Genomic DNA, 13078 nt, shown 5'->3' with positions numbered 1-13078 from the left:
CCTGCTTTCATCAAATAGAAAGCGTGGGGTCTCAGTTCAGAGGTAGTGTCCACATAGAAGTGTTGTGGTTACCGTTTTCAGTGACTGGGAGGCTGTGCTCCAAAGAACTGTTGCACTTGTTTCCCAGCTTCCAAGCAAACATGAATACACTGTAGTTTGCACAAAAACTTAGAAATTACATTAGATAATGTGGAACTTGGAGCCTAGATTCCGTCGTCACCTGATTCGTATTGTCAATGCCTGGTGATTTTCTTTTTCTAGATCGGTGGCGCAGCGGCGACTGTGAATGGCCTCGCTGACCAGCTGATGGCTGGTTGGGCGATTGGCGACTTCAACTACACGATGCTGCTTCAACTGGTTGACCAAGAGATTTCCGTGTTTGACTACTTGAAAGCGAACTACGTGTTTCTCGCTCTAATTGCCGTTTCCGTGCTCCTGCTCGCTCTTTGGCTCTTCCTCTGCCTCCCCAAGGTTTTCTGTCGATGGTGTCGCAAGTGCTGCTGCTGCATCCGGGAAAAAAGGCACAAGCTCGGGTACGTTGGCCGAGTGGTCGTCGTTGCCGTCGGTGGCGCAGCCGTCGTTCTGGCGTTTATTTTCGCCGTGGTCGCAGCTTCTACGGAGGCATCTGGGATCAACGGCGTCCGCACGCTGCAGTGTCACATGTACACCACAGTCGGCGAGATGATTAAGGGATCGAATCCCGAAGTGCAGGTGAAAGAGCGCTTTATTGGCGTGTCGCCTTTGGCCGAGGATATCCGGGATCTGTCGGCGAAGCTCGACGTGTCGAACCCCGACAGTCTGCTGACCGATCTGCGGGACCAGATCGAAGAAGACTTCAATTTCAAGGCAGAACTGGCGGCATCCGTGGGAAGTTTGAAAGCCTTTAGACAGTCCATGGGCGTTGAAATGCCGGAGAATTCCGCTCACGTCTGCTACGGCTGCAACGCGATTTCCGAGAGCTCCGTTCAGGAGCTACTCGACAAATACGAACAGATTTTGGGAACCGACATGGATATGAGCGAGTTCATCAACCAAATGTTTAAGAAACTCAACTTCCCCACGATCGTCCTCGACGAAATCATTCCAGTGAACGAAATCGAGGAAGTCGTGAAAAACGCGACGGACGCACTCGCGGAGACGCAGCCGACGATCTCCAGCAGCTTGACCATGGCGGAAGTCTCCTTCGCCCTCGCCTGCTCCTTCGTGATTCTCATGGTCGCCGTCGGGGCCGTCTGGCTTGTGTTCTTCTTCATTCGGAGTGGCAAGACGGGGACGAAGCTCGCGTGCATCCAGTGGAACACGCTCTGCGTCTGCATGTTCGTGTTGCTTATCGTCGCCGGTGTCTTCGGGTTCGTCATGGACCTCCTCATGAGAGGCTGCCAATACACCACCACCGTCTTGGTCGAAAAAGACGACTGGTCCTGGATAATCGACAAAGTCGACCCTGAACGCCAGTCCCCGTTTGGCCTCATCGTGGACGGTTGTCTCGCGGACCACGGCTCTGGAGATCTTGTGGAAATCTTTGGATACAAAGAGGAATTCGACAACATGGTCGCGGAAGTCAAAGACACCATCAAGAGGGCAGTGGAAAACCTACCCGAACCCCCGGAGCTACCAATCCAAGGTACAATCAGAGCAAACGTCTTGAGTACGGTACTGAAGTTGTTTTTCTGTGCAAAATCTAAATGGTATGCGGCTTTCTGATTGAATGTATACAAACTGAAGGCTTACAACACACTCGCAACGAATGACGGGGCGGGCAATCACGTGCTTTGCAGTGACAGAGGAGACAAACTCAAGAATTAGTAGGTACCTACAGCTCGATAGTTCCTGTTTTTAGACATCCATTAGACTTGACGAGGAAGCGTGTCTAGCTCTAGCAAAAGGTTCCTTTTATCGCTGGAAAAATGTCTTTTTCCTCTAGCAACTGCTGTGTCTTTGAGTTCCAGCAAAAGGTGTTTTGTATCGCCACCAAAAGATGCTGCAAGGCGTATGCGGTGTGTATTGGCATGGTGCCCTGAAGGTGAAAGGAAACGGTTCTTTCCTCGATTTTGCAAAAAGTATTCCAGTGTACTCTGGAGTCTGTCTTGGCGTCCCGTTGTGTAGTAAGATGTTGCGAACGCTCCTTGGTGTCCGGGACAGTAGATTATTACGAGGTTGTGAAACAAGGAGAGCGCGTTCCAGAAATGCAATCAGTGAAAGCTTTTTCGATTTTCGTGAACGGAGTTGCGCGTTAGCTCGTGTTCGCTCTCATCGACGGCATCTTTCTCTGAGTTCCACGCTTTGGTTTGGCCGCAGGACTGGACGAATTCGGCAAATTTCTTCAGCAGATCGGTTGGGTTGTTACCGTTGACCCCAAGAAAGCCGGAGATAAAATAAAAACCTTTCCTGAGTTCATAGTGGTACGTTAACTTCATTCTTTCCTTCCACCGTTTGAACCAGGAGACGTCGACAAGGACTACCAAAACTTCTTCTTGGCTCCTCTTGGAGCCACGTGCACCCGTCAGAAGTGGACAAAATAATAAGAAACTGGAATTCTCTGCATCAGGTCTCTGCAACTGGATAAACTCATTGTGCCTTGGCAAGCCTCGTGTTCGGCTCAATGACCAGCTGGGTGCATGCAGGATGGGAACGCGTAGGGATAAAAATGTCGCACGTTAAGGTTAAATGAAATGCATCTCGACAACTAGTTCATACAGAGGAACCATGAACTAATCGCATTGCTTCACTACCAACTACGACCTTTAGCACGCTCTGTGGTTCTTACCGTCAATACTAAATAGAGTGCTGCTACGTGATCTTTCTCCAGCGTCGTTGACGGGGTCTACCTCGTCTTTGATGTGCACACATCCGTATTTGTATCTCTGACGATCCGCATATCTTTATCTGCATCAATAGTGGCAAGAAAGAGTCAAGTGTGGCCGTCGAGTGGTTTGAGTGAGTCGGTACCTTCGGGCGCGTAGGGCATTACACGTAACACCAGATGCAGACGAAGACACGCGATCGTCCGACGTGTACTTCTCTTCGGAAGAGCTCCCCTCAGTTTATGGAACTCAACCGCGTCTTCACGGGTCTTCTTGACGAAGCAGGCTGCCCTCACCTACATCCACCAGAAACTCCGGTAATATACGCGTATTTTCACTCGTAGCTCATCCTCCTTTACCTAGTGCACGCGCATTAGAAATTTAGGATGTTTTAAATCCAAACGTTTATGCCGAGACTTCACCATTACACCTGAAGTCTCTTTGGGGATCCGACTTTGCAGAGTGGAGTTCAAGAAGAAGATGTCGAAATCGTTTTCCCAGGAAAGGACGATCTGGGCAGAGCTGACAGTGGGAAGAAGACTAAACTGGCGGGGTTAAAGACACTTGAGAAGCTCGTTCACCCGTGGAAATTTTCTGCCCTTCGTCCCGATGAAACACCAGACAAGTTTACGATCACGGCGACATACCCGGATGAGAATGACCCGTTTTTAACCGAGTGGCTGCAATCCTATTCTCCCGGAAGAAGCGTAAGCCTCAAAGTCTCAACCGGTTGCAAACCCTCTTCACCGAAGAAATGCTCTGCTCGAATCCCACTCTCACTACAGGCCATCTGTCTCTTTCCATCAAAATACTCTAACTTATACTAAGATGGATATATATGTGTGCGTATCTTCACGCATATGCATGTCTGTACACCCGTATGACCACACTGTGTAAGCACGCATGCTTAGGAGAGCACAGCGTTAATTCCTAAAACCGGCACGGGGAATAAGCCGTTGGCCTGGACTCAACGCACCCGGAGCTGTGTTCATTGCAAATACTTTCACTGTCTTCCTTTGTTTTGTCTTTTTTCCAGGGAAAAGAAATTCCCGGCAACGTGGATGCGAGGACGCAGATGAAAAATGCCATCTGGTGGAGCGTGCAGAAGCACAAAGTTCTCAGCGCCACGTACGACTGCCCCTACTACGACGCGGCAGAGGGGAAACTTGTGGGGAGAAAGTGCCCAGGAAGCACCGTTTTTGCGTACAGTCCTGACGACTGGTCAAAGAGTTCGATTGTTTCGAGCTCCGCCGAGATGATCGAACAGAGTAAGGCGACAACCAAATTCTTTGTGATTGCTGTCCACCACCGTGGTGTCGAGAACTCTCGGTACAGCCGGCACAATTTAGGGTGGCATTGTCACCGAGGATCAACTCCGATGCACAGATGGAAGGCTCTAGGCGTAACAGACGAATTACTGCTATCGCGTTCAACACCTAGTTGGAAAGGTAGATGTATCATTTTGCCTTGCGTGTTCAACACCCCGCGAGACGGCAAGACACAGATGAAGGCAACAGCTCCTTTACGCTGGCTTTCCATGGCAGTGGGGGGGGGGGGGGTAGTAGAACAGTTGATTTCCAAAGAGAAAAGCGATGGAAAACTCGATTCTAGACGCACACACAGCAACGCCTATTCAAGGACAGAACCTGTCTTTAAACTTCGGAGACACTTTCTACGGACAAGCCCTTCGTTGTCTCTTCGCCTACGTTGTCGCGTAGCTTGACACTCTCTCCACCTAAACTTAGAGAGGACTGAGTTCTTGCTTTGTCTCTCTTGAGGAGGCATGTGGCTGTCCTGGCGTCGCGCTCGGTCTCCTTGTCTTGTTACACATTCGAACTTGCACTGGAACTACAACAATTGTACACACGTGAGGCCAGTTTGCTTTCTTGCTGCCGAGGTTCTTTTTCCCCCTTTTCTGTGACCATGTGAATGACTGGTGCAGTCAAGAGGCTCCTCCAACGCGTGAAGAACAGCATTCCCACAGGAAGTGAGTTTCTCGACAGGCTGCTTGGCCTTTGTTCGTCAGCAATCTCTCTGTCTGTTCCTCACTTCTGAAAAAAAAGTAGACAAGTCTGCTCGGATTCAGGCCGTCTGCTCTTTGAAGGGGGAGTGTCGTCTTCTCTACTTCCACATCAGGGGGGGATGCAAAGAAATTCTTCTCTCTCTCTTGTGGAAAGGAACAAATGTCCTTTTTAGAAATCTCTCTTCCTGTAGAGTCTTTCCGTCAGACACAGAATTCCTCGTGGTACCCCTGAGTTAGCGTGTGACGAGTTTCCAAGGAAAAACCAATTCAGACGTATGCGAGATTTCTCTGTGACTGTGATGTGCGAATGTCGGTTCCAATGGTTGTTACAAGAGAAGCAGTTTTGAGTCGGGTGTTTTTTTTCTTGAAGTTTCTTTGGGGTCTCTGGGGGTCGACGGAAAGGGAACTTGCTTCACGGTGCCAAGCACTTTCGATTTCCATTTCTTCGAATCTTCACCTAATATAATTTGCCAATCCAGCTGGCGTTTTAATAGTTGCATAAACAGGTTCTGCGCTCTCGTTCTCTGCAGCTGCCAGCGCGACTGACATCCTCTTCTCTGTCATAGAGAAAGTAACGTCCATGGTTGAAGGAATCAACTGCAAATTCATGAGGCGAGCGTTCGTCCAAGGATCCCTCATCGCTTGCGATCAGACTTTCCTCCCTCTGTTCAAGGTACTCGCTGAACCACGATGGAAGCGCATGCATCTAAGTGATTGTTGAGATTCCTGTCCTGCTGCGAATAATGCGTGTTGCTGTTTTTCCGTCGAAATGGTCAACGGCTGCGTTGGCTTTTCAGTGCTTCTTAGCCGCAGAGAACTCGTTGAGTTCTACAAAGAAGACTGTTCGCATTTCGTCACAGAGTGAAGAGAAAAACGGTTCTGTTCGGGTGCCTTCGTAGAGCAAACAAATTCTCTCACCCTTGACTCTTTGCTGCTGGCGTTGACGTCTCGAGGGTTCGCCCTGCGCTGTTTGTGTCGGGGTCTCTCACTTGTTCCTCTCCACATTCGAGACTTTTTACGGACAGACGGATCACACTAGCGTCTGAGTACCTGTGCTCACTCGCAGTAAAAGCGAGTGACAACAGTAATTCATGCATCACGCCAAGAGCATGATCGATGTGGAATAACCTTCATGCCACAAGATAGTGAAACCCAGCATTCTCCGTCAGATTCGTGAGAGCGAGAGTCCTCCCCGACTCTCCCGCTGTCCTCGCCCGACACGCGTCGTACCACTTGTGTTCGTTTTCTCGTAAACAAAGTGTGGATGTTCTTTTCTAACCAATGGTCGTCCCTGTACACTGTGTCTGCTCCGCAGGCGGCGAGATACTGTGCGATGACAGCGGGATTTCTGTTGCTCTGGATCATCGTTCTTCTCATCGTGTGGCGGAAACTCAAGGACAACAGCGTTATCGTCAGACAGGCTTCTGAATGAGTGTCCACTTGCTGTGGTCACCAGCACAATCTGCGCAGAGAAGCAAATGCACCTCAACGGAGGAACGAAAACTTTTGCGACGACTTTCAGGAACGCTAACACGAGTTGTTTCTCCCGTATCTCACAGTCTCAAGCTTTAGCCTTGCGTCTTCCGGTATCTCACGCATACTGCACGCCCGAGAGCGGACGGAAAACGAAGGGGTCACCGCCCTTGCTGCCGACAGAAACGATCTGTGCGGTCGGTTCCCCAGTCGACAGGAGCTAGACAGGAAAGCAGAAACGATTTAAACAGCTTTTTTCAGCGTGGCTTCTGTCCTGCATCCGCCGGTAAACGGAGAGGTCCCTCCGTCCACATGAAATCACGACCCGAGGGTCTTAAGAAATTTCAAAAGCCGTCTTCTTGCGTTTGGCCGCCCTACGGTTTCTAACGTGTCCTTCCCGACTGCCGCGGTTCTCTGATATTTTTCCTTCGAAAAAAATCCCGTGGACCGTGCGTGCGAGGAGCTCGGCTGCGAAAGTGGATGTGTGCTTCCTTTTTTGCATGTTCACTGATTTCTCGCTTTCATAAGGGAACAAATTTCCGTGCCTGAGAGGACATCGCGTGCGATCCCGGCGGTGCCGAGTGGATCTCAGTTCCCTGACGCTACAGGACAATAACTGAGAAGCACTATCCACCTTTACATTCACTCTCTTAGCCTCCAAGCGTACAAATGTCGCTGTCCACACACTTGCGTGGAAAAGATTCTGCATGCAGTTTCCATCGTGCCGGCAATGATCTGCGCCTACTCAGACCCCGTCACCCGATCAGTCAAAATCTCTGCAGCTGGGCTAATTTCGTCTAGCCCGCAGTTTTACAGCATTTTCGTGAAAGGAGAAGCAAAAAGGCTTTTGTCTCGCATCGGAACTGCGACAAAAGTGAAAACTGACGGGACAGAGTTCGTAGCGAAGCGGGTCTGAGACTTCGCCTCACACAGTGGAGCTCGCTGCAGTCCGTTTGACCGGAGAGTGCGTGAAGGCGCACAAATACGTGTTACAGATACATGCGCGATTCATTAAATGATACAGTCGTTCGTGTTCCGGTACAACCGCATGGCCAGGCTGAAAAGGAACAGAGTCGCGGCACAGGCAGAGGACAGGCGTTCCCCGCTAAATCGCAACTACGCATGCGTAGAAATCTGGGCGGAGAAACAAGCCGCAACTACAACTCGTAGCCGGGCATTCCTGCAAGAGAGCGTGGAAAGACACATATGGAGTGAAGCAAGCGATGGATGGAACTTCAAAGCATTTCGTCAGAGCGCTGCATGTCTTGATTCCAGCAATCCAGCCCATCTTCTCGAACAACTCCTAAAACGTATCTATAAATGCATGCGTAGATGTCGACATGCGTCACCTCTTTGCGCAACGGCTGAATTTCACTCACCTTTCTTGGCTGCGTATTCGTAGTGCAGTTCGCTGACGTCCATGCCGGGGATAACCTTTTTCCAGCCGCCGCGGTGGATGTGGAACACTGCGAGAAAAACGCCACCCCGAAGGCGACATGTCCATTGCGTGTTGCACTAGACCCAAGTGCTTTCCCCAGGTCTTCCAATCTTTGACACTGGCTTCCTCTGTTCAGGCCTTCGTGAAGGCGGACCTCTAACAACCCCAACAGCAAGCGCTATGGAAAAAAGCGGGTTCTTCTCCTATCCGCATCTGCACACGTCAACGAATAGCCGCTTGTCGCGTCTACACTAACCGTGTCTTGGTTTCCCTCTTTTTTTCAGGCAAAAAAACGCACCTCTGACAACGCCACCAGAGCCTCCATCTCTGTGCGCTGCTTGGTAAATGGCTCTTTTGCCCAGCTCAACAGCCTCCTCGTCGGTCATGTCCCTGCAATGCCACACGACACACCAACAAACAGAATGCACAAAGTCTCGCTTGTTACCTAACTGGAAGGCAGAGGAACCCATCGCTGCTAATGAACCACCGTGGAATTTTGGAGAGGCGAAAGCCATCCACACAAACAATAATTCGTCCATTTATAGGCAGTACCAACAAAATACTTTTGGTTTCTTCTCGGCCTAACGGGCACTCAAGAGCATCGTTCCTGTCAAAATCGACCCTTCCTGAGACACAACACCAAGCACCCGCCATGTCTCGTTCTTTCTTTGACACTGTGGTAGAACACGCCTCCTCAGATGCGGACTTTGTGGGCCACCACCCCAGAAGAAGTATCCGCGGTCACGAACTGTACAACTGAAATCGAAAAAACAAAGCGGCTGGTGTTCCTCGGATACGAAAAAAGACCCCAGGGACAACGACCTCACCATTTGTACTCGTTGTCGAGAACTCCATATGCATAGGTGCTACCACTGCCACATGAGAAGAGGTCGCCCTTGAGCCTGAGCAGAAATGCAAAAGAAAAGGCGCGGTTCGAAATATGCGGAGAGAGTGAGGGGAACAAGACACTCAATTTCTGGAACGCGCACGCTTTCCAGGCTCCCACGCACCAAAATGAAGATGAATCTGTCCAGCTAACTTTCGAGTTTTCTTCAGACACCGTGTCCCATCGACTTCGTGCACTCCAACGTCTTCTCCGGCCCTCTTGTGGAAAACAACATCCAAAGCGAAAAGCAGAAAGACCGCATCCCTTCCCACCTGGGTTAAGACTTAGCACTTAGGAACTTGTCTCCCCTGAATGCTGCGCTGTCATGCGAGCCTCAACTGCTGCGTCGCCTCAAGAGAAGCACGGGCAGACCAGCGGACGTCGAAAGGCACGACTGCGTGGCAGCGGGTCTGCACCGTTTTAGTTCTGGCGACAGAAAAACGCAGAAAAGCATGGGGTCTGCTCAGAGACACACGACAGCTTACCGCGTGGCCTTGTCGTCGACAAAGTACAGCTCTGGTTTTTCGTCCTTCTCATTCCACCCTGCAATCATGGTGCCTGAAAAAAACGAACGTTCAGAGACAAAAGCAGATGAAACAGAGGCGACGACGAACGAGCGCCTTTCGGCCGTTCCGCATTTTCACAATGACAAAAACCTGTATGGCCACAAGGCGAACTGGATGTACGACGGGGGTGTCGGGGGGCTCCTCCCAGCTTTGCTTTAGGTGCACGCACACATGCACGCCTCAGAAAAAACACAACGTACTCTCAAGAGAAGAACGAACAGCCCCTTAGCAGACAGAGATGTACACTACATCACTAAAACCTACCTTCGCAGACACCTACATATATATATATATATAAAGATAAAAAAAATACATAACTGCGATAAAGCGTAAGTGCCTCGAGTAGCTTCATACCACAGCAGAGTCCGTAGCCTCTCCAGTGAAAGAAGATGTTTGCGAGCATGTTAGAAGCAGCGGCGACGGGGATGGGTTCCTGCATGCAATTGCAACGCAGATTTCAAGTGCATGCACGTGGACTTCTATTTGTCACTTTTCGTGTCCTCTGCGGTCCCGTCCCTCTTGGTTTCCGCAAGTCGCCTTCCATAAACTTCCCTTGGAAAGAAGAACACTCCCGAGACGCAGATCGCTCAGTAATTTTCAGTCATAAAAAGCTGCAATTTCGGGTGTTTCGTGTGTACGTTGTTCCAAATTGGTGTCGCACCTTGCGTCCAGGAATGGCCACTCTTCTCAGACGAAGAAGAAAACAGGTCAACGGGGTTTCTCGAAGAACTCAAATCGGAGGCTTTCAGAAATGCGTAGGCGTGTACCGTTATAGTCTCCGATCTTCTGTGTTACTCACACTGAAAGGCAACACATTATAGAATCTGAAAAACATTTTCGCTTACTCCATTGCGCAGCTTGAATAATTTGCACAACAGCCACATGTGGCGTTCCCAGTAGCTGCAGTCAGCCGCACCTCCGGCCATCGTGCCTGCAAGACAGAAAAACCAAGTCGACAAAGAGGGATTACAGAAGAACGCGGCGAGGGAGAAACACGAAAAACGAGGACAAGGCTCGCCTCCCATGACTCTTTAACAGAACAGAGTTCCTCCAAGGTGCTCTGTTCTCTCCAACTGTACACGAGCCTCGAAATCGGTGTCATCTGGGGATTCGCCAGTCACCGGGTGCGCCGCTCTCTAGTTCCATACAGGCTCGGCATCACGTGCTCCAGGATACGCCGCAGTTCGTTCTTGCACGCGCATGCAGGTTTTAAAAGAAAGGCGAGGAACGCTTTGGAGTAAGAGCGAGAAACTGACGAGACGGAGAGGATGAACACACTCGATCGACGAGGGTGAATGTGTGAAATGTCCCGACAGACTCGCAATGAATTTCCAAAAGCCTGGGGAAAGTTTGAACAGAACGAAGAGGAAACCTACCAAGAATGATGTCAGAGATTTCAATGACTTTCACCACGCTCTGACTGCTGATGTACGTCCCCATCGATGCTCTGCTGTCCACTGCGAGAATGATGCCACCCTGAGAAAAGAAGAACAGTAAACTTTCATTTCTGTGCAGCGCTTGGGGAGAAGCGTCAGGACATCTCCGAAACGCAAACCCGCAGAGATTCGACGAGCAACGACCACTTCTTTCTCCCACTGCAGACGGACTAAACAACCACCTGGACAGCTGATACAGATACTCGACCAAAGACCGCCGACACACATACATATGTATATATATATATATATATATATATATATATACACGTATGAATATACATATACACATATTCGTATAGATGTATATATTCACATAAACCCACTGATCAAATTAATGGATTTTCGAGCGACATGGAACGTGTGTATGGACAGCACATCAATCGTAAGGTACGAGACAACGCCTGTTTTGAAGAGTGATTCAACACGGATATACCCAGGCAATTTGTCATGTGCCTTCTCCGTCTGTGGGGCAAATACTTGCATATATATATGTATATATATATTTATTTATATGCGTATACGTGTACCCACATGCCTTGTTTCCTTGCAGACTGTCTACCGCAGTAACCCAGCCACTGTTCTGAACCGTTCTCGAATTTGAAACATTACCTTGAAAACAAATCCGAGAGTTGTTGTTCCCTTTTTCATCGCCATGACGGGGCTGCCGGCTTGAGCAGAGGGAGGACAGAAGCCCTGGACTGCGGAGAAGTCGATGGACGTGATCGTCGAAGGGGATTTGAACAGACTGCATGCAAAGGCCCCAGGCTGGTTTTTCAAAAGACCCCAAAACACACACGCAACGTAGAGAGGAGCACAGAGATTCGTTCCAATCCGGTGTGCTTCTCTCGGTGTTCCGCTGAAGAAAACGCGACATTTTGAAATGCCGCAAACATGGCATTTCCTGAAAGACACATCAGTGTTTCTCTCGACAGCCATCCTTTCTTCATATTCAGAACCATACATCTAAATATTTATATATGCATATGTATATAAATGTATATATATATATATATATACATACACCTGGATTAGAGGGACGACACTGAACAGATGTTTGTCTGTTCAAGAGTGCGTTCTAGCACGCTTTGGGTGTCTCTACAATCTCGAGTTTTTGTCCTGCGTAAAAAAGAGTTTGAACTTTTTGCGTTCCCTGACCCTGCGCATTCTATGACACAAGACCTTGGGCCGTCCGTCACGACAGAGTGGTTTTCTGCGTGTCTTCGAAGGTCCCTTTTCTGCTTTTGCTGCCTTCTTTTGGTGCACACACTGTAAGGGAACTCCGCAGCTGTTACTCTTTGAAGGATTTGAGGAAGTTTGAGTGTTGTGTCTTGATAGAGTGAACAGTTCTTGCAGTCCGGCCAGTGCCGCGTCATCTGTCAGAGGGAACTGGGCCTTACGTTCTGCACATGAGGCAGAGCAAAGTGAAGCCGCTTTCCGTTGTCGAGCAGGTGTGCCAGTTCTTGTCGGGTGTTTTCTTCGTCGTCACAGAGAGCCGAGTGTCCGCCGATGAGGCGGGTCGGGTCCGACAGGAAGGAAAGGTCTGCAACGTAGGCCATTGTGGAAACCACTGAGAGCGGAAAAGGGGAAAGGTGCTCTTAAGAACGAAGCGGAGTTGCTCGAGGCAATTTCTTTGCGGGAACCAGCGAAAAAACTGGGTGGAAAGACGGAAGAACGGACGGCGGATGAGACGAATACACACATGCACTGCTCACGGGACCGACCACCAAAAAACGCGGGCAGCAGCCAGACAGAAAAAAAGTGACGAACGAGCACAGAGAGACGGGGGTAGATTCAAGAGAATAACGGGAAGAAGGGAGAGGCAGAAGAGGTAGACCGAGACGACCGCGTATCAAAGGAAAGACAGAGAAGCGCTAACAGCACGCTCGAGAGCCAGCGGAAGACTTACGACAGTCCACTCTGGTGGCCTTTGCATGCCCGAAGGGGTCGAATCGAGGAAACGTTTCTACGGCCGAGAAATTGTCTGTTTAACAGCTGTTCACTTCGGTGGCAACTGAGTTGCAGAGCAGACGGGAAGGAAAGCAAACGGAGAGAAAGCGAGTCCAAAGTGCGATGTGTGGACATGCCTTGAGAGACTCGTGGTACTTTTGTCTGTGCCTGAAGGGACGTGCATGCGCCCGGCGCACACACGCATAGCGGAGGTGTCCTGCCATCAACAAAAATGTTTTTTATGATATCCTAAGTCTCTTTGAAGCTTACATGGCTGTGTACGCTCCGTTGCACAAACCAGTCTCCACTCCATTCTCGCCCGAAGACAAAGGCAGGCGGTGAACGCCGGTTCCGCACTCGCAACACTCTAGGATGGAAATGCATCTTTGTCTTCCCCGAAGTCACCGTTCGGTAGATCGATGTGTCACTGGAGAAATCACTCTTGCCTTGTAGAGAGACATTTACAAGTGGTGAGGATATTCCTTCTCCCCGTTTTTTCGAG

At 49.8% G+C, this 13078-nt stretch overlaps 2 protein-coding genes across 2 annotated transcripts; one reads left to right on the top strand and one right to left on the bottom strand.

Annotated features, from left to right (window-relative positions):
- On the top strand, positions 1-6959 carry TGME49_218910 (hypothetical protein). The gene is made up of 7 exons (XM_018779824.1): positions 1-1624; positions 2299-2402; positions 3266-3511; positions 3841-4072; positions 4747-4791; positions 5358-5500; positions 6143-6959. Exons 1-7 carry the CDS (start codon positions 307-309, stop codon positions 6257-6259), a joined length of 2205 nt encoding a protein of 734 aa, XP_018634821.1. The 5' UTR covers positions 1-306; the 3' UTR covers positions 6260-6959.
- Positions 6907-12829, bottom strand: TGME49_218920 (proteasome subunit beta type, putative). Its single transcript, XM_002370625.2, has 10 exons — positions 12027-12829; positions 11239-11394; positions 10567-10666; positions 10036-10121; positions 9545-9623; positions 9110-9182; positions 8566-8640; positions 8037-8128; positions 7680-7766; positions 6907-7480 (listed from the first exon to the last, which is right to left on the bottom strand). Exons 1-10 carry the CDS (start codon positions 12183-12185, stop codon positions 7458-7460), a joined length of 930 nt encoding a protein of 309 aa, XP_002370666.1. The 5' UTR covers positions 12186-12829; the 3' UTR covers positions 6907-7457.
- Positions 12830-13078: the final 249 nt, after the last annotated feature.

This window comes from Toxoplasma gondii, chromosome XII (genome assembly GCF_000006565.2).
Source record: "Toxoplasma gondii ME49 chromosome XII, whole genome shotgun sequence".
Lineage (NCBI taxonomy): Eukaryota > Apicomplexa > Conoidasida > Eucoccidiorida > Sarcocystidae > Toxoplasma > Toxoplasma gondii.
Note: the sequence above shows the minus strand (reverse complement) of the source record. Positions and strands in the feature narration are given on the sequence as shown.

Coding starts and splice junctions, on each gene's coding strand:
- TGME49_218910 (XM_018779824.1), top strand. CDS start 307: ATGGCTGGTTGGGCGATTGGCGACTTCAACTACACGATGCTGCTTCAA. Junction 3,512..3,840: donor CCTATTCTCCCGGAAGAAGC/GTAAGCCTCAAA, acceptor TCTTTTTTCCAG/GGAAAAGAAATTCCCGGCAA. Junction 4,792..5,357: donor GAACAGCATTCCCACAGGAA/GTGAGTTTCTCG, acceptor CGTTCTCTGCAG/CTGCCAGCGCGACTGACATC.
- TGME49_218920 (XM_002370625.2), bottom strand. CDS start 12,185: ATGGCCTACGTTGCAGACCTTTCCTTCCTGTCGGACCCGACCCGCCTC. Junction 11,395..12,026: donor CTCTGCCTCATGTGCAGAAC/GTAAGGCCCAGT, acceptor TTGAAAAACCAG/CCTGGGGCCTTTGCATGCAG. Junction 7,767..8,036: donor CTCTGGTGGCGTTGTCAGAG/GTGCGTTTTTTT, acceptor TTTTTCTCGCAG/TGTTCCACATCCACCGCGGC.